Genomic DNA, 19,418 nt, shown 5'->3' on the forward strand with positions numbered 1-19,418 from the left:
ATATATATATATATAGAGGAATAGTGTCATCTTGTGGTCAACACCAAAATTGCATGAGTTACTTCAATCTGTTATACATCCATTTTCTTCTCAAAAACACTTAACTGTCCACTTCATGGCTAAAAATGGCCAGCAAGATTGCAGTACCTCCGTTATCTATTTGAATTCTTTGACAACTATAAACTTAGGGCACTGGATGGCTGAAGGTAATTAACAACACCAATGCTATGTATTTGTGAAATCCAGTATACACAAAGAAACACATTTCATTTAGGGGCCATTTTCTTTAAAACTCAATGTTGACCGTGCCATTGTGGGGCATTGTTTAGTCTTGACGATACGGATTGTTGTATATGCCTATCAGTGTTTGTATAAGGCGGTGGATGTTTATTCTGTATACAACTATAGATGGTAAAGTTCCAGGGGGAGGAGCTCCGATGCCTTACAAGTCTGTGATGAGGTGTACACAGCTCTAGATTGCCACCAGGGTTAGTAGTTGCTTTACAAAGAAATTCTCTGTACACAAAGATTTTTTTTTTGTTTTTATTTCAGGGGCAAGGTTAGGCATGCTACACTAATCCTATAAAGACCAAGCCCATCTTTCATGAAAAGTCCTGAAAGTCTTTCTCCCCCACCTCCCCACTGCCTCCTTTGCAACTGTATCTTCCTTTTGGGTGGCCCTCCATCACCTGGACTTGGCTGGGGGTCCTAACTTACTTGAAGGTGGCTTATGCTGGACCAGAAAGCAAGATCCTGGGCCAAACAGCCTTCTGAACTGCATACTTCTACATCTATTAATGCTATGCCTCACTTGCATGAAGTACAATCAATCTCAATGACATCATTACAATCAAACCGTCTTTTGTGGGAGCTGGCATCTTGCAAAGTTGCATGATAAGTGTCACACTCTTTGATGCTTCAATTCAGACAGGACCTTTTTGGAAACATGTTTCTCAGAATAGAACCCTGGTCAACCATGAGAAACATGTTGCCTTGTTTTTGGAAGCACAGGAACTCCCAGAATACACCAGACTGAAACATACACCTAGTGACAGACAGTAATTAAAAATGTCTACTCTGACAAGGATGTGCACAGCAACATAAACCACATGTAATCACATTGATCTGAATTTAAAAAAAACAAGAGAAAATCAAAGATCAACAGATGCAATTAAAACAATAGTTTGTTTACTGCACAAAGCAGTACGATCTTGCAAATGCATTGTGCTGTTCATTTATACTGATCCACTTTTCAATGAGACTCAAGAGTTAAAACTGAGAAAAAAAAGTGCAGCAGTAATTCAGCAAAAATTTGTTTTCATACTTTTTTTGGCCAAAATTGTACATTACAAACAATAAACAGTAACTTTAGTTCCAAGACTATACATTTCTTCTATTAACAAAGTTTTATTGATCAAGAAGGTAATTCGTCTTCATGCGTGAGAACATTCTTGATCGTGTCCCATAGTTCCCTGGAACGACATGAAGTTTCTATCATGTGTGTTTGAAATTGTATTCGAAGTTTTCATTATTGTACATTACGTCATCAATTGTATCACTTATGTCATACTTACTCTTGGATCTCCTTGCTAACATCCTTTCTGCTGAGTAGCCTACTAATACCATTTTCTAGATCCTATAAAAAGAGAACATAGTTGAGAAAAACCTCCAACATTGTTTCCAGACCCTCATATTAGAAAGTCAAGGTTTACCTTCCAAGTCAATACGACACATAGTCCCAGAGATGCAGCGATAATCAATACAAGTACATCAAGCATCGATCACATAGATTGCTCTTCGGATTGATCGACTGGACACCTTTCTTTTCTCGTGAAACCTTGCTTCTATTAGTTGTTGCATTTCATATCTGTGCTTCTGCTACTTGTTAATACTGTGCTGCAGAGATCATTTTAGCTACTTATTGGCAGAATTGGGGTAATGCGTTACTTAAGTAATTACTTTTGTCAATAACGAGGTAATAACGCTTTAGATTTTTAATTACACATAATATTACAGCTACTTTCCACAAAAAAATCAACAAGCTTGTCTCGTTACCTTTTCTCTGTTCTACACTACATTGGTGGTCTTTTCTTTTTTTTTAAAGCCAAATTACATTTCAGTTGTGTTGTTACCGCTAATGTGAAATGCTCTTTATAGTATTTTCAGTCAGCACCACACGCCGTCAAACCGGAAACTCGGCTTACGGCACTCCCTAAAGACGTAACTGATATTTTCCTTGAACACCAACATAACAGCTTTCATTGCGTGAGTGCGCACAATCAGGATTAACTGGCTTGAGTACAGAGCTTAATAAAGGCATAACACAGATCCTCACAGGCACATAAACAGCTTATTCTTTAGTAACCTAAACTCATTTTGATGCGATTTAACAAAGACTATTTCGATTTATAAACAAAATGTTTAAAATAGTTTGACTGAATGTACGCTTTAAAGAACTAAAATTGCATGCATACGAAAAATACTACAGTATAATTAATTGATGCATAAGTACGTATCTACAAAATACATGAGTATCTATTACGTTAAATAATTTATCTAACACAATGTTTTATATACATTATGTCCGTTTTTTCCCCCGCTATTCTCTTATAAAAAGCCTTTATGTAACTTAAGTTTCTCTTTGTGACTTGTGCAAAGTCGCATGTATTGTAATAATTACAATTTGCCATATCCAGTCAATTATTAAGAGTTGTGTGTTTGCTGTATTACAAACATTTTAAAAATCTATTTGACACATTTAATAAATGAATTACCAGACATACAGTTAAATAGTAAACAATAGTCACACAATTGTTTCGCAGGACAAGACAGAAAGAAATATAACGAGTAATATAAAGCACTACTTTTTTTTTATTACGTAATAAGTAAGGACTTATTCAGTAACGTGCCCAACACTGCTTATTGGACTGTTACAGTTCGGTATATTATTTAGGAATAATAAGTCAAGGTGCCGATTAAGGTGCCTACCTTTGTTGCTTGCTGGATATACTCGGTGAATGTTCGTATCTTGGTCACCTCAGCCTGTGAAAGGATAGCAATGGTTGCTTTACCCTGAAACTGCAATCAATACCTTTACAGCATACCAGTCTTCCTCTTCCTGAGTGGAATTACCTGCAGAGGTGTGCTCTATGATTCTGTGATGCTCTCTCCTACAACAGGGTTTCCCAATCCTGGTCCTGGGGACCCATGTGTCTTCTGGTTTTCATTCCAACTAAGTTATCAATAACTTAACTAGACCCTTAATTGAACTATTCATTAGCTTAATTAAACCCCATTAAATGTTTTCAGCTTTTAAACAGTTAACTATACAATTTTATAAGTAACTTGAAATCGGCAATGTTTTAGGACCTGAGAACAATTAAAAAGGTGAAATTAAGCACATCATTAGTTCAAATAAGGGTTTAATTAAGTAACTGGGATATTAATTAAGGATTGGGAAACCCTGTCCTACAGGACAGGAAAGTAAACATCAATGCTTGATTCTCTCTACCCATTCCAAACTCCACAACCACTTCTTCCTCTATGCTTTAAAAGAGGAAATAATACAATACTGTGAAAAGAAAAGCTAATTTAACTTTAAAATATGATGGAAGCCCAAAGGGGGTGACTTTAAAAATGCCAATAGCGTACCTTGGTGTCTCTGATGCACTTCTCGGTTGTGTTGGTAATAACAATTGGAACCATGGTGTCTTTGATGTCTTTCTCCAGTTCTTGAATTTCATCCCACACAGCTTGGATTTGGCGCCTCTTTGACTGGACCAGCTCTGCAGCTGTAGCCGTGTGTTCTTCCTTTGTGTCCAGCGCTGTCATGTGCTTCTTGCATGTTTCTGGACACAAGTTACACATAACAGCGAGACAGTTTTGCAATTTATATCTCATCCCTCTGTAAATGAAATTATTTATACACCAATGCATCCCATTCACTTCTTTCAGGGCAACATGGTGATAGTTTAGTCTCAAAATCCTGTATGAAAATGATTAGGATGATTATAGAATAGCATTTGTTTTAACAAGTAAAAATAAACAAGGCTTCAAAATACCATGCTTGATTTCACAAGAAAAAATAATGCTATTGGCTTATAGTCCATGCAAGCAAATGTCATTATTATTAGTATTATTAGTAGTAGTATCATTATTAGTATTATTATAATAATAATTATTAGTATTAGTATTATTAAAAATACAGCATATGTGATTTTGCTTGCCTTCTTCTTCAAGGGTTCCAGGCTTTGACAGTTCAAACTGCAACACATTCCTCAGTCTGTTATAAACATTTAAAAGAGAACAATATACAATTAGTGAAGATTGAAATAAACACTAAAATAAAAGCTGTTTAAGTAGTAATTTAGAGGCCATACCAAAAAAACGTTCTGAACTTCTTAGTGTGCTGTATATCGGTAGCACTTCAGATTACATGGCCTGAATAGCAATGTAACTACATTGTAATAATCGTGTATTTACCAATGATTTCTGGACTAATTTGGTAATTACTGTGTAATTACATGGAAAGAGCCACGTGAACAACATTCAATTACCAGATGTAATAAGATGGTAACACCATGGCACATTTCCATGAAACTACACTCTTATTCCACCAATAGTTACCATGGAAGAGCAGAAGCATGATCATAGTTAATCAGTTATTACCATGTTATTACACTGTAATGTATGATGCCCTAATCAAATATTCAACAGAAATACCCAACATTTACCACTGTTCAGATGTAACCACATGCAGTCATTTGCAAATAAAAAGTCATTTTTTTCCCCAAAAGAAAGTCTTGTTGATGTATTAAAGATGTTGGAGCAAATATTCAAAGGTCTTGCGAATTTTCTCACCTTTCTCGCATTGTTGAGTACAGTGTGTGGTTTTCACTAAGTCTACTGTGCAGAATAAATTTTTTTTTTCTATATGTAAATATCGGAACGCGGGACATTTGCTAGGAAATCGGGACTGTCCCGACCATATAGGGACTGTTGGCATGTATGTGTTTGGGTCAGCAGAAAGAGAGAAGCAGGGTATGGCACTGAAAGACACAGAGTGCGTTGCGTTCAGAGTCGTTTGGATCCAAAATATATATATAATGTATATTTTCTAAGCACAGTATCGTTAAATACTGAACAGAAAAATTAACCAAGTGTTCAAGTTGAGTTGAGTAGTCATTCAGATTGAAAATGACTTTTCGAAAGAAGTTTTTTTTTATAGTGACGCAGCAGGGCCTATAGACGCCAGTGAAGTAAAAAAAAAAAAAGTCAATAAAAGATAGTGTTTAGAGGCTGAAGGTGCATGCCAGAATCTAATCACTGTTATCGGAGAAAGTTTAGTTGTTCCAGGCAGAAGAAGATATTTTCGCTCCAGAAGAAGTTTGTTTAAAAACCTACAAATTGCAAATTGCGCTGAAGTTTACCATTCCTTGGGTCATTTGCTGAGTAATCTTTAGACCACACGTGCACAGCATGTGAGGTCTTCGGACTTGTAATATACCAGCTATTTTACATTTATTGGCAGTATTTTTAGTGTTTTTGTTATATATAGTTTGCATGGACATATTTTGTGTGTAACTTTGCTTAAAAGGAAGATTTTTTTTATTATTATTTTGGGACTTTGTATTAAAGAAGATAACTATTGTTTAAGGACTGTGAGTAAACCAAAAGGACTGAATGAAATGCTGGATGTTTTTTTTTGTAAATGTGTAATGCTGTGAAATGATATTGTGCTATTGCAAAAAGGGTATTAACCTAGATTATTGACTAGTTATAAAAAAATACACTGTGCAGTGAGTGAATTGGAGTTTATATATTGAAAACGAAACTGATGGTTTACTGAAGTGATCATTATCTACAGACAGTAAAAGTAAGAATACAACAGGTCACTGCCTGATACTCAATGTATGTGAAAGGGGGTGAGAAATGTAAAGTTATTAATGTGGTTGTGATTGACTGTATTACTGGTGAGAGTGAAATGAAATAGGGGATATTTTCCATACTATAGTGCATGAGACTGAGATCTGGTGCACCCCCCTAGCCGATATTAATATAAACTGGGTTATAAAAGAAATATTCAAATTATCCCAGTCTATGAGTTAGTTTTCCCTGGTATTTATGTAACGTTCATAAAATTGCACGTACACTTAGTATTCAGTCTTTAAGGTACTGGTGGCTTAGGCATAAAACTGAAGTTTCATGTGTAAAAAAGTGTCTAACCCCACAGAGTAGTATTCATGCTACAAGGACCAGAGCAGGAGCCTGTTAACTCCCCCAAGACCTGCTTTTCAAGTGGGAGGAATATCTAAATAATTGGGTGCCATGGTAGAGCAGTTACCAGTGTCATCATAACACAAAGTAGTATCATAATACAGCAGCAGCGAAACACATAGTCAGTGTGTGAAAGAGCCCTTACTGTTCATTTTCCTCCAAAGCTTTCCTAGCAATCTCCTGCTGTCTTAGGACTTCCTGTCTGGCACCCTCCACTTCCTGTGTTATGACAGCTTTCTTCTCCATTCCTCGCACTTGAGCCTGCAATGACTTCAAGATTGAAAAACAACAATCACTAAAGGAAACAGTCAATCCATCTATGATGCAGACACAGGACAATTAATCAAAGCACAAGGGCACATATATAATATTTTCAACAAACTGAAGAAATGGGACCCTGAGTTTTTTTTGGTTTTTTTTTATATTTGCATTGCATGAAACATATTTAAAGAAAGTACCTGGTGTTGAACTGCAGGCTGGTTGTCGAGAACTGACTCAAGGTACAGCTCATACTCTGTCTAGTAAACAAAACAAAAGCAATTGATCACATGTGTTATGAGACCAGGAACGCTGACACAAATTGTATTATCGAATGACAAATGAACAGCTACCCACAGCAGCTTAAAACTCTGTTTCAAACTGGTAACAAGCGTGAAATGTAAAAAAATGCCTAAACACACAGAAACCCCTGAAGAATATGCCTGTGACCATAACAATTCTGTTGTGTCAGACAGCAAAGGAAAGAAGGTACATGAAGTGTGCAAGTGCTGTCGAGCTAATACATATTCTGACAGAAAAAACGCCCAAGAATATTGGAAAGTAACTGAAAACAATAATTTCGTACAGTATATAAAAAGTGAAAGCCCTGATAAAAAAACATTTACATAAAACTCGAAAATAGCTAAAAAGAAGCACCGAAAAACGAAATTTATAAAAAAAACAAAAAACACTGTTCAAACAATTAGTAAAGAGCCCAAGGATAAGAAAAACTCAGGAAGGTTCATATTTTTATGATTTTAATACAGTGGTACTTAGATCAGTCATTGATTTGAGCAATTGAATAAACCCCATTACTGTTTAAGAAAAGCACTCCTACGCTATTGTGTAACCCAGGTTAATCAGGATCTGATATCTGTTTCATAGACGTTAAAAACGATTACCTTAATTTGCGTTAAGATGCCACCAAAAACATGTGATTCATTGCAAATGTCATTGAAAATGTCCCTGAAGATCTGCAGGCAGGTGAAGCTTGGCCAGCTGGCCGACGAGATCTTCTTCAGTTCCTGCATTTACCACCAGGAGGGAGGAGGAGGTGGAGGTCATCTCAATAGCTTACATTGCAAGCTTAACATTTTAGTTACACAAAAAGTAACATATTTCAAATTTTCATGTTTCAAATCTCTGCATGCATGCAAAATTCTTAAATGACATATAGAACGAGACGGTCGGATCAAATAGCCAAGATTATGTGATGATACATTCAATAACTTGTGAGAAAGAAGGTTAGCAGAATACTTTTACTGTATGTTTCTTCAAAATGTACATGGTACAATGTGTGGGTGGGCACTTCAATATCACAAGAATTCATTAGTTTCCACCATCTATTCATTTATTTTGTAAGGCATAACCGAATATGCAGTAATGCAGTTTGTCCCCCCTATTCTGGAGTTTAATGACAGTAAATAACAGCATCTTCAGCTAATCACTTTGCAAGTATCCTTTCATACCTGAACCAATTTCTCTTCATGCCTCTTAACAACATGGTGACCTGACTTGGACTCCATTTCTTGCATGTCCTGCGTCCTCAGAATTCCCCTTTCAAAGTCCAGCAGCATGTTGAACTGGTCCGTTCTCGTCAGGCCACTGATATAGGACTGTGTGATTTGATACTGGTCCGGGGTGCACTCTGTGTTATGCCTGTCATATCTGACTGGTTGTGGTTTTAACAGCAATAAATCAGTGGGTTCCACCTCTTTGAGTGACTCTCTGTGCCTCCTGCTAGAGTTGTCTTTCCTGTCCTTTCCAATTGGTGTAATGGATGATTTCACAGACTCTTGTGGATAAGGGCATCTAAACAATGAGGATTCAGCACTGGGGTGATCCGTAATCAAACTGGTGTTTATGGTGAAGTCAGCCCAGGCATCTGTCATTTTCTTCACCAGGGCCTTGGAAACCCGTTTCTGCAGAGGACCGCTTTCCTTCTGCTGGGAACTTTCCCATTGCGGCATGTTGGACTTCCTCACCAATAGTTTCCGGAGTTTGTTGTGATTTAAGTGGCCTGAACTGTAAGCCAGGATGTCAGCCTTGTGGGCTTTGCCCAGTGTATCCAACAGCTCCCGGAGACTATTGTTCAGGAGAGTAGAATACTCCTTCTTCTCATTCTCTGTGGCACTCATTATTAGAGAGCAATCTGGAAAAAAAACCCTAGAAAATAAATTAAAGGGCTACAATGGATTACCTTTTAAGTCTTGGTTGTTAATAAAATATTGAATCAGCATTTAAGGGAGAAGAAGAAGAAGAAGAAGAAGAAGAAGAAGAAGAAGAAGAAGAAGAAGAAGAAGAAGAAGAAGAAGAATACATGTTTGATAGTATAGTTTTATAATAGAGATGTGGTTAAGATGCTTTACAAGAGAAAATTAGGTAGGTGTCACTTTCACCCCATCTCCACTACCTATATATAATGTGTGATCAGCACCCTGTTGAAACCATGATTGCCATTCCCTGTCTTTGCCTAAAAGCGACAAATGTGTATTGTGTCAATGATCGCCTATTATAAAGGTAGTGTTAATAGGGTACTAGTGATAAGGGCACGTCGAGTGTAAGAGGAGGTAACAACAGTCTTCCCATGCGTACTGTAGCTATAAATGACAAGTGTGGTGGTATTTCCTTGTTTGAAGGTGCTAGTTTTCATATAAAAGGGCAGTAAAGTGCCATGTCCGCTCTTAGTTTGACCAAATCAGTCATTTGGCTCGGCAACAGGCTGCTGTAGCTATGCTGTCAAAGTATTCTAAGAAGTGGCACATTAGCAGGACTTGGAATCTGTATGAAGGTGAATGGAGAGATTCCACTTGTCATATAATGCATGTTATTTGATGCAGAGTATTTATGGTAAAGGATGGGGATGCTCCTTTCCTTTTGATTTGTTTCTTGCCTGACTAGTAGCATGAGTAACATTGTATTTGTATATATTTTTTAAGAATACTGTACATAAAAAATATGAATATAACCATTTTATAGGCTAAGTACAAATATGAGATAATATATAGTAACTAGAAGTCTGATATGATTTTTAATTAAACTATTATTATTATTATTATTATTATTATTATTATTATTATTATTATTATTATTATTATTATTATTATTATTTATTAATAATAATAATAATAATAATAATAATAATAATAATAAACAGAAGTCAAAGCATCATCAAGACTGGTATTGGTACTGGTAATTCTCCCCATCATTACTGCAGAAAGTTATTTTGGAAGGTAAAATAAATAGAAAACAAATCACCCATTCATTCAGCACTGGTAATGTATGGATACAATTTGGGTAATACTATTCGCCTTTTTGAATAGGGGGCAGTTTTCAGGTCAGTGAAGTCAGCAAGCGGTTTGCAGTTCGCAGTTCGCTATTCCAGCTCACTTTAATCCAGCTCGCTATTCCAGCTTGCTATTCATTTTTCCAGCTTGTTATTCATTTCTACAGCTTGCTATTGATTTTTAAAGCTTGCTATTCATTTCTACAAGTTGCTGCTGATTTTTACAGCGTGCTATTCAATAATTTTTTTTGCTTTTTTGCAAATAAAAAATACGAATGTGGAGTTTTACCGCAGTTTGATGTTTGCTGTTTTTTCAATTTTTGAACAGTAGATGAAATAAAAACAGAAAAATGAAAAGAACAAACAATATTTTCAGTTTTCCAATTTCTGAAAACAGTTTAAAAAAAATGGGGGGGGGGGGGGGGGTCAAAAATCCAACACATTTAACTTTAATCAGCGGCCAGTCTTAACTTTCTAGCAAAATGTGTTATCTGTCTTTTTGTAAAAAAAATATACATCAATGGTTTAAATATTAGGAACACTTGGTTTTGCTTAAGTTTTCAATTACTGTGCACAAAAATGAATTTAATTATGGAAATGATGAGCGGCTCACCCCTGTCTATCTCGTCTGGTAACTTGCCTGTCCATGCAAGTGAAAGCTGCGATTGAAAAAGGAAAGAATTCCTCGCCAGGTGAAGACAAGATTTCTTATAACATGTATAAAATGTTCCCAGATAGTAGTTCAGAAATATTATTTAAGCTTTATAATATCCGACCCTTCCTCACCAACTATGCTACCCAGCTCCTGGTCCAGGCCCTGGTACTCTCCCGCCTAGACTACTGCAACTCCCTCCTGGCTGGCCTCCCTGCGTCCGCCACCCGTCCGCTCCAGCTCATCCAGAACTCTGCTGCCCGCCTGGTGTTCTCTCTGCCTCGCTTCGCCCACGCTGCTCCACTACTCCGCTCGCTCCACTGGCTCCCGATCACCGCTCGCATCCAGTTCAAGACTCTTGTACTAGCCTACAGATGCCTTGACCAGACTGCACCCAGCTACCTCCAGACCCTCATCTCTCCCTACACACTCGACCTCTCCGCTCCGCCTGCACTAGAAGACTAGCTCTACCTCCGCTACGCTCCCCTGCCTCCAGAGCCCGCTCCTTCTCCACCCTTGCTCTGCAGTGGTGGAATGACCTTCCTACAGATGTCAGGACTGCCCAGTCCCTGACCACATTCCGGCGCCTCCTTAAGACTCACCTCTTCAAACAGCACCTGTAGAACTCCTCTGTTTGTATCCTGGGACACTATCACCCTTCATGTAAATGTGCTTTATTTTGCTCTTATCTGCCCCCTATTTTACTGCATTTAATCCTGTACTTCAGAATACTGTAATCTGCCAAGTGTTTAACCTGTAGTACTTTGTATTTAATCATATCCTGATGTAACTATCACTATTATCTGCTGTATTATTGAATTGTGGTTTGTCACACTTGTACTTTGCTTGAAGAAAAGTTATTGTATTTCTTGCTCTTATTGTATTACTTGTATTGTAACACTTGAAATGTATTTGCTTACGATTGTAAGTCGCCCTGGATAAGGGCGTCTGCTAAGAAATAAATAATAATAATAATAATAATAATAAAGTGTGGGAGTTGGGGGTGTTACCTAAGAATAGAAGAATGCTTTGGTCATGCCTATAAGGAAGGCAGGAAAGGATCCGACTGAAGTGGGTTCTTATTGACTAATAGCATTGACGGCTACTCTTTGTAAAATTATGGAAAGAATGGTGTGTGGGAGACTCTGGTATTTTTTGGAAACTAAAAAGTTACTGAGTGTTTTTCGTAAATACAGATTGACGATAGATCAATTGGTAAGATTGTCTACAGAAGTCAAGGAGACATTAAGTGAGAATGAGGTGGTTGGGGCAGTTTACACTGACATAGAGAAGGCGTATGATATGGTTTGGAAAGAAGGCTTAGTATATAAAATAGCATCATTGGCAATAAAAGGGAGGACTCTTTGGTGGATTAGAGAGTTTCTGAAAGAAAGAGGATTTGAAGTAAAAATTAAGGGGAAGTTCTCTGAAAGATTTGAGATGCAAAATGGAACACCTCAAGGAAGTGTTATCAGCCCTTTGCTTTTTCATATAATGATTTAGCTGATGATATTTTAGAAGGATCTAAGGTATCTGTGGGTTTGTTTGCTGATGATGGGGTTATGTATAAAGGAATAAACATATTGGAATAGTTAGGAGGGAACTGCAGGAGGCAATGAATAATCTGGAAAAGTGATCTTATAAATGGGGTTTTAAAATATCAATAACATGCTCTTGTTTTCACGTAGGAGAAGAGAACAGGGGAAATTAAGTTTGTTATACCAAGATAATATTCTTAATGAGGTGGAGGAATTCAGATATTTGGGAATGTGGTTTGATAAAAAATTAACTTGGGGAAAACAAGTAAATACTATAATAGATAAATGTAAAGGAAGGCTTAATATTCTAAGAAGTATTTCAGGGACGAGTTGGGGAGCGAATAAAACAAGTATGATGATATACAGAGGGTTAATTAGGAGTGTAAAGATTATGGAAGTCAGATTCTTGTGGGAACTTGTAAAAGCAAGGTGAAAAATCTGGATCATTTGCAAACTAAAGTCATAAGGGTGTGTATAGGAACCATGAAATCTGCTCTTATTAATGCTATGCAGATTTTGATAAATTAGTTGCCACTGGAATTAAGGAGAAAATGGCTAGATGTTAAATATTGGATTAAGGCTAACTCTCTGCATATAGGATTTCCTCCTTGGAAAAGCATGGAAGATAGGTGTTTAAATAATTAGAAAAAGGAGAGGTGGGAGACAAATGGGGGCATGTTGGGTTATTGGATGCAAACATGGATAAAGGAAATAGGAATTGAAAAACTGAATTTAGTGAAGAATGGTAATGTAAATGTGTTACCAGAATGGTTGGTGGAAAAACCCAATTGTTGTACAGAATTGAGTGAACAAGTGAAGAAAGGAGGGGAAAAAATGGAATTGAAAAGAAAGAGTCAAGCTTTTGTAGAGGAAAAGAGTAAGGAGGCTTTATGTATGTTTGCAGATGGATCTAAGGATCCAAAAACAGGAAGAGTGGCAATGGCGTACAATATTCCAGAACTGGATATCTGTAAAATGGCAAGGATATCGGACCATTTATCAGTGTATGTAACAGAAATGGTAGCTATTCTATTTGCGATAGTTTAAATAGCTGAAATAAAACCTAAGAAAGTGGTAATATTCACAGATTCTTTAAGTGTACTTATTGTGTTGAAAGGAGATTTTACTAAGAACAAATATCATGCTCGAAGTAATACAAAGAATGTACAATAATGGGGATTGGTAAGTTTAGTTTCGATTCCTGGTCACTCTGGCATTCTGGGTAATAAGATGATAGATCTCATTGGTGAGTCCACTGGGATTGCAGGAAATGGGAGTGATAGTAAACGAATGGCAGGAGAGATGGGATGAAAGTTTAAAAGGAAGGTTTTATCATAGTATCCAGAAAGAGGTGAATAGTAGCTGGGTGAATAAGGAATTGGGAAGGAAAGAGGAAAGATCGTTAGCTAGGTTAAGGATTGGACATAGTTCTCTGAATGAGCATTTATTTAGACTGCGGAAACATGACAATAGATTATGTGAATAACGTATCAGAAAAAGTGGAACATTATTAAAATTCAAGAAATTTGAGGAGCAGAGAAGGAATTTGGAGAGGAGGTTGAGGAAAGTGGAGGTTCATGAACTAAATATAAAGAGCTTGCTGGGAAAAGGGAAAGAAGAAGGGAGATGGAAAAGAGAAATGGTATTGACAAAATATATACAGGAAACAGGAAAATAAAATCTAGTATAAATAATAAATAAAGATGACAAAAAATAAATAAAGATGACAAAAAAAATAAAAAATAAATAAATCAAAGGGAGAAAAATGACTACAGTCGAGACAGAGGGCGCTAATCATCTAAAATGACAGCTGGAATGCGGCCTTTAGACTAACCTGAAATAGAAGGTTACCGAACGAGATAGACTGGAGTTAGTAAGGGGTGAACCGCTCATCATTTCCATGTGTATTTATTTTTGTGCACAATAATTGTAAACTTAAGCATATGTTCCTAATATTTGCACCATATGTTTTTTTTTTGTTTTGTTTTTTTTATCGTGCGCTTTACCGCAGTAAAAGGCAGATATCAGCTCATTACATTTTGCTAGAAAGTTAAGACTGGCCGGTGATTAAAGTTAAATGTGTTGGATTTTTGACCCCCCCATCCCCCCCATCCCATCCCGCATTTCTTTAAACATTTTCAGAAACTGAAAAACTGAAAATATTGTTTGTTCTTTTTATTTTTCTGTCTTCTACAGTTCGAAAATTGAAAAAAATCAAACCGCGGTAAAACTCCACATTCATGCTTTTTATTTGCAAAAAAAAGCAAAAGAAAATTGAATAGCAAGCTGGAAAAATCAACTAGTATTCAATATTTCTAGTAATATTGAATACAGATTTATTTGTATTTATTTAATTTTAAAAAATATGTTTGTAAAAGCAAAATGGTAAGTACAGCAGGTCGTTTAAAATCCCATGTGAGATTCGGGATCAGGATTTTTAGAGTGAGTATGCCAGCATGAATAAATTATAACCACACCTCTCAATTTAACCTACGTTTTAAAAACACAATAAATAGGGATGCGTGAATAACAAAAAGCAGCATATTTAACGATCTGAAGTTACTTACCAAGAATCTGCTTTTCACAAGCCCTTCTGACTAGGCGATTCTGTGTTTCTTTCACCATGGAAACCGTGTAAACAAAGCAGGACTGCTTCGTCAGGTCGCGAGACCAACGCGCTTTGCATGTGTATCACAGTACATCAGCAAACACATTAATACATCAATCCACGATAACAATGATATAGTATGTGTATTAACTTTGTATGTTTATTTGCAGAATTATAACGACCCTTTAAAATCACGTTTGCTACTTGCGAATCTGTTTTAGAAATGTTCAAAGTTTATTCTGTTTTCAAAAACGTGTTTAACCTAAAGAACATGTTTGTTCTCTTCAAAGTAGCATCCCCAGTTGTGCTTTTCTTTGTTTTTTTTAACAAACAATACGTTAGAGAAGGCTCCGTTATGTACATGTATTTAAATAACTTTAAAATAATAAAGAAAACTTCTTTGGGATTCGTGGTGTTGAGTGTGGAGGTCCGTCAGATTAACTGAAGAAACGACATTTCAGCAACTGGAAATGAAAAATGTATATGAATTTTAGAAGTAATTTGTTTAAACAAGACCTATAAAAGTCTAACATTCTTTAGTTCCGACAGTATAGCCCTAGTGCTTGAGTGTGGTTTTATATACAAATTCTCCGACATTCATTTTTCTGGCCACAAGTGGGTGCAAGGGAGTTACAGCTGAATCTGGTTGCCTGCTGAAGCTCGGAACACGTGTGCACGGCATTCTGGCTGCACGTTTCGGGAATGGAGAGCTGTTTGATACCCACTGTTTCAAAAGCCAGCTACTGTACTTTAAAGTTATGTGTTTCAGGCGTCAAACGACTAAAACAGCACCACAAACAACCAAGGTGACTTCAAAAATGAAGGTGTCACCCTGTGTATTGGAAAATGTGTTTGAAGCTGTCTAATGCCTGATTCAAGTGTCTGCACTGTACACGTTTTACATCTTAGTAGGTGTGATTAGATTTTCTAGGCAAGGTTAAACTTTCACCTTTATCAGTGACCCAGTTTTAAATAGAAAGCTGTCAAAAATACAGGGATGCACTACAACTTATATATTTTATTTAAATGTAAAATATTTTCATTAATTTGTTAAAAAAAATAATAATTAAAAAAGCAGTTTAAGAGCTTTGAATATGCAATAAAATATATTTCAGTAGTTCTGTTTAATTTGTCATGCACTTTCTACTACAGATCAGAATACAAATACTTAACAACATAGTTGGAAACAATAAGATTTGTTACATAAACACAAGTAATAGAAGTAGACTAGTTTTGTATTCACTTTGATAAGGATACTTTCAGATTATTAGGTATATTTCAGTTTACAATTAACAGATGAATAATAAAGCATTCTTTAAACAGTACAAACGTTAGTAAAAAAAAAACTGGTACAAAATCTATAACATTTAATTTGTTTGTTTTCTCATTTGCACTTTAAGAATGACAAGACAGCATCAACAATATACAGAACAGTGTTCAGGCAAGAGAAGAAAGTAACACAAATATTATTGTCTTTGAAAAAAGAGTTTGGCCCATTTCTAATCAAGTACACTGGCCACAGCACAGTGGCTGTGAGGTACAGAACTACGGCCAGGACGGAATAGGCCATTGTTAGTGTTGGGAAGGGCACAGGGCCCATTTTTGATGACAATCCAGTTGATTCTAGAATCAGGATGACGACTGTCACAATGAAACAGAAGGAAAAGACAAATATGCTCCACTGGGTGGCTTCGTTATACTTATAAAGTCTTCCTTGGTCCACAATCCCGAAGATGACACAAGCCACGAAAGCCTGAAGAATCTTGAGGATCCCTGGTGGAGTTGTCACGTAGCCAGACACTTTGCCAGTGCCCTTCAATAGAAAGCTTTGCACTGCGTACAGGATGAAAGTCAAGCAGGCAAATGCACTTGCAGCTGCATGATATTGGCAGCTCTCAAAATGAATGCTGCATCCCCCTTTCTGAAATCTATACACCGGGAATATCACCGCTGTGGTGAGGTATGAAAGACACGCTGCGACGACGTAGAAGAATACAATCTGCTCCCACTTGGGAATCTTGGAATGCAAGCCGGAGATTTCCAAACTCAGAAAGATAATGGTGGCTGCAAAACAGAAACACCAGACAAACATGCACCACACTAGCCAATTACTGTTAAAACCAAATGGATACTTAGCGGCGACTATGGAGAAAGTCACACAGCCAAAGAGAACTTCAAGTAGCTGGATGATACCATTAGGTTGAGTGACAGCGTTCAGGTTGAATCCCATTCTGAGTTTGGCTGCTTGGATGAAGAAAGCAAAAGTGGCAAACCGAACCAAAGTTGACTGAAGTGGAGGCTTGTAGGGTGTTATATAAAGAGGTGGTTGCTTTGGCAACCCAGTAAACATCAGCAAAGTTAGTGGACTTGGAACTTCTTAGGATATCCACAAGCATATATAAGTTTACATCTGTTGCTATAATGGAATGGATGGTAAACAGAGACAGTCTGGAGAAGCCATATATAATCCAAGCAGCAATGCTTCCCCTGCTAGCGTGCACAGAAGATTTATTAAGAGTTTACAACACTATTACCATTTGAATGAAGGTGTGGTGTGTGAGTATTGGTGTAACAGCTGCATTCCAGGAGTATAAACCATGAAACTGTCAAATATGTACAAAGTCATGATGGACCAAATAACAAAGTAAACAACGTCCAGTATTGTACTGAGACCAAGGGATCATCTGGTTTTATTTTGCTTTCAGGCACATACTCACAAATCTCACCGATCTTACTATTATAAATCACATACCAGAATAAATCTACTTCCATTCAGCAGATTTCATGTTTTAAAATGAAAGTAAATGTTTACTAGAAAGTGTGTTCCTTTCAGAACTATACATTTGAGACAGATGAAGTGACTGGAGGTGCATAGCGTGGAAAATGAATGGAATTCTCTCTTTAGAGATCTGTCCAAATCCCACATCTTACCTTGTGTATGTATAGCATCCCATGCACAGAGCATATGACACAATTCTGAAGTGAAAAAGACATCTTTGTATATGATTAATAGTAGCTCCTCACTACAGTCTTCGTGTTTTGTGATTTTTATAATACGTTAATATGTGTGCCATGTGTCACTTATTATAACAGAAGTAATATCCTACAGTTTGAGCAGCCAACCCCAAACTGCATGAGATGGCATCTCATTTAACACAGTAGGAGACTAAAACCAAACAAATAAATCAGGCGTGATCATGGAGATTTTGTTTTCTAAGAAGAATGTTGTTCATAAAGTTAATGTGAGGAGAATACTGTACCATCAAGTCATGCCACAGACAGAAACAAATGGAATTTTTCTTTCACTGATGTATCTGAGCCTTAAACTTGGAAATTCAAAACTAAATAGTAATAATTGCAGAATCTTTAACAACAGAGAAGTTTGTTGTTTTTTTAATTGACTACTTCCTTACCTGAATCTTTCTAGGCTTTACTTTTTGTGGTCCAAGATTCAGTCTGCAGTTACTATATTAGGGAGGTGATATACTTTTGAAGCAGATCCTTACAGTTGAACTAATTATCTGTGAAACCAGACATTGAGAAGGAGTCTGCAATGTATCCTAAACGATGCATCTGTGTTGATGGGACTCAATGGGTGCTCTGGCAGTCGCATACTGTATTGTCATGCCACTATATTGCACTAGATGGCGCTGACAGCATGTTAAACTCATCTGATGACATAATTACAGAATGTACTGCAAACTGGGGGGTGAGTCAGTCTGTACAATTGTATTAAACAACTAAGAAAAAGGAAATGCTGTCTTCTGAAAAAGCCAAGATTTTTAAAATTATGAATGGGATGTGTAAACTAAAAGATTATTAATTCAGAGACATTGTGTATCTACTGGAACAAACACCCATACTCTGTCTGAAATGTGCTGCCATTAAATATTATCACAGACTAAACTATTGTGGAGTATTTGTTAATGAAGTTCATGTGTAAATCTACAAGGAAGACATAATATAATCATCAATATATGTATCGTCACAAAACAGATAGGCAGTCTAAAAGAAGGAACCAGTACAAAAAAACAACCAGTGAATTAAACATAAGGTCAACAGGCGAGGACTAGCAGCTTTTCAAAAACATTCACAAAGCATGTCTTCTTTAGCTTTTTGAGAGGACAGTTACATTTAACCCTTTATGGTACAAGGAACATATGTGTCCCACAAATAAGCTAACTTTCTTATTTTTCCAATGAGTTGCACGAAACAGGGTTTACGATGTACTGACAGGTTGGATCTAGTCATCCAAATTGTCAGTTTCCTTGTGATAACCGAGTCAAGTGTATTTTTAAGCAGAAACCATTCAATTCCTTGTGTACCTTAAGTAAAAAAGGGGAATTCCTTTCAAATATATTTGTATTTGAACCTTAACGTTCTAATGCCATGCTGGCATAGAGCACACCACCAGGCTATCAGCAATGGAGAGCGGTGCTTTAAAAGGGTTAGATTTCCTTGCTCTGTAGTTTCCTTAGTTTTATTTTTGGTTTAATTGTTTAAGACAATACTATCCAAGCTGCAGCTCTTAGATTAGGCCTCATCATATAAACACAGCAAGCAACGTACACGCTGTGCACATCATAGTGCACTCGGTCAAATTACAATAAAACCATTGGAAGAGTAACAAGCTGCTGTAAACAGTAGTATGCGCAGTATAAATTCAGATATAATACACAGATGGAATTACCGGAGGTTATTTATAAATATTTTTTTTTTCTGAATTGCTAAAACTTCGACACTATTAACAATATAGGTACACCCACTTGCAAAATTAAGTATATTTGTCTTTTTTTCCCC

The 19,418-nt window shown here is 36.7% G+C and overlaps 2 protein-coding genes across 4 annotated transcripts; both read right to left on the reverse strand.

The window, feature by feature from the left end:
• Positions 1-558: 558 nt before the first annotated feature.
• On the reverse strand, positions 559-14,654 carry LOC117411584 (uncharacterized protein C6orf118-like). 3 transcript variants are annotated; one of them, XM_059024849.1, is made up of 10 exons: positions 14,578-14,654; positions 8,004-8,686; positions 7,437-7,559; positions 6,735-6,794; positions 6,422-6,546; positions 4,227-4,282; positions 3,652-3,848; positions 2,989-3,042; positions 1,575-1,636; positions 559-1,472 (listed from the first exon to the last, which is right to left on the reverse strand). In XM_059024849.1, the coding sequence occupies exons 1-10, from the start codon at positions 14,633-14,635 to the stop codon at positions 1,415-1,417; spliced, it is 1,476 nt and encodes a 491-aa protein (XP_058880832.1). In that variant the 5' UTR covers positions 14,636-14,654; the 3' UTR covers positions 559-1,414. The 3 variants fall into 3 exon arrangements, with proteins under 3 accessions (XP_058880832.1, XP_058880833.1, XP_058880834.1); XM_059024850.1 differs by having other exon boundaries at positions 559-1,491; XM_059024851.1 differs by having other exon boundaries at positions 8,004-8,700; positions 14,578-14,619.
• Positions 14,655-15,075: 421 nt separating this feature from the next.
• Positions 15,076-16,854, reverse strand: LOC117411282 (myeloid-associated differentiation marker-like protein 2). The gene is made up of 2 exons (XM_034018567.3): positions 16,130-16,854; positions 15,076-15,082 (listed from the first exon to the last, which is right to left on the reverse strand). Exons 1-2 carry the CDS (start codon positions 16,846-16,848, stop codon positions 15,076-15,078), a joined length of 726 nt encoding a protein of 241 aa, XP_033874458.1. The 5' UTR covers positions 16,849-16,854.
• Positions 16,855-19,418: the final 2,564 nt, after the last annotated feature.

Source organism: Acipenser ruthenus, chromosome 6 (assembly GCF_902713425.1).
Source record: "Acipenser ruthenus chromosome 6, fAciRut3.2 maternal haplotype, whole genome shotgun sequence".
Lineage (NCBI taxonomy): Eukaryota > Metazoa > Chordata > Actinopteri > Acipenseriformes > Acipenseridae > Acipenser > Acipenser ruthenus.

What these genes read in the sequence shown, in the direction of transcription:
- LOC117411282 (XM_034018567.3), bottom strand. Translation starts at nt 16,848, where the DNA reads ATGGGATTCAACCTGAACGCTGTCACTCAACCTAATGGTATCATCCAG.
- LOC117411584 (XM_059024849.1), bottom strand. Translation starts at nt 14,635, where the DNA reads ATGGTGAAAGAAACACAGAATCGCCTAGTCAGAAGGGCTTGTGAAAAG. An exon ending in TTGTGAAAAGCAGATTCTTG is followed by an intron (nt 8,687 to 14,577) that starts GTAAGTAACTTC and finishes TTTTTTTTCCAG; the next exon opens with ATTGCTCTCTAATAATGAGT. An exon ending in AGCCTGCAGTTCAACACCAG is followed by an intron (nt 6,547 to 6,734) that starts GTACTTTCTTTA and finishes TCAATCTTGAAG; the next exon opens with TCATTGCAGGCTCAAGTGCG.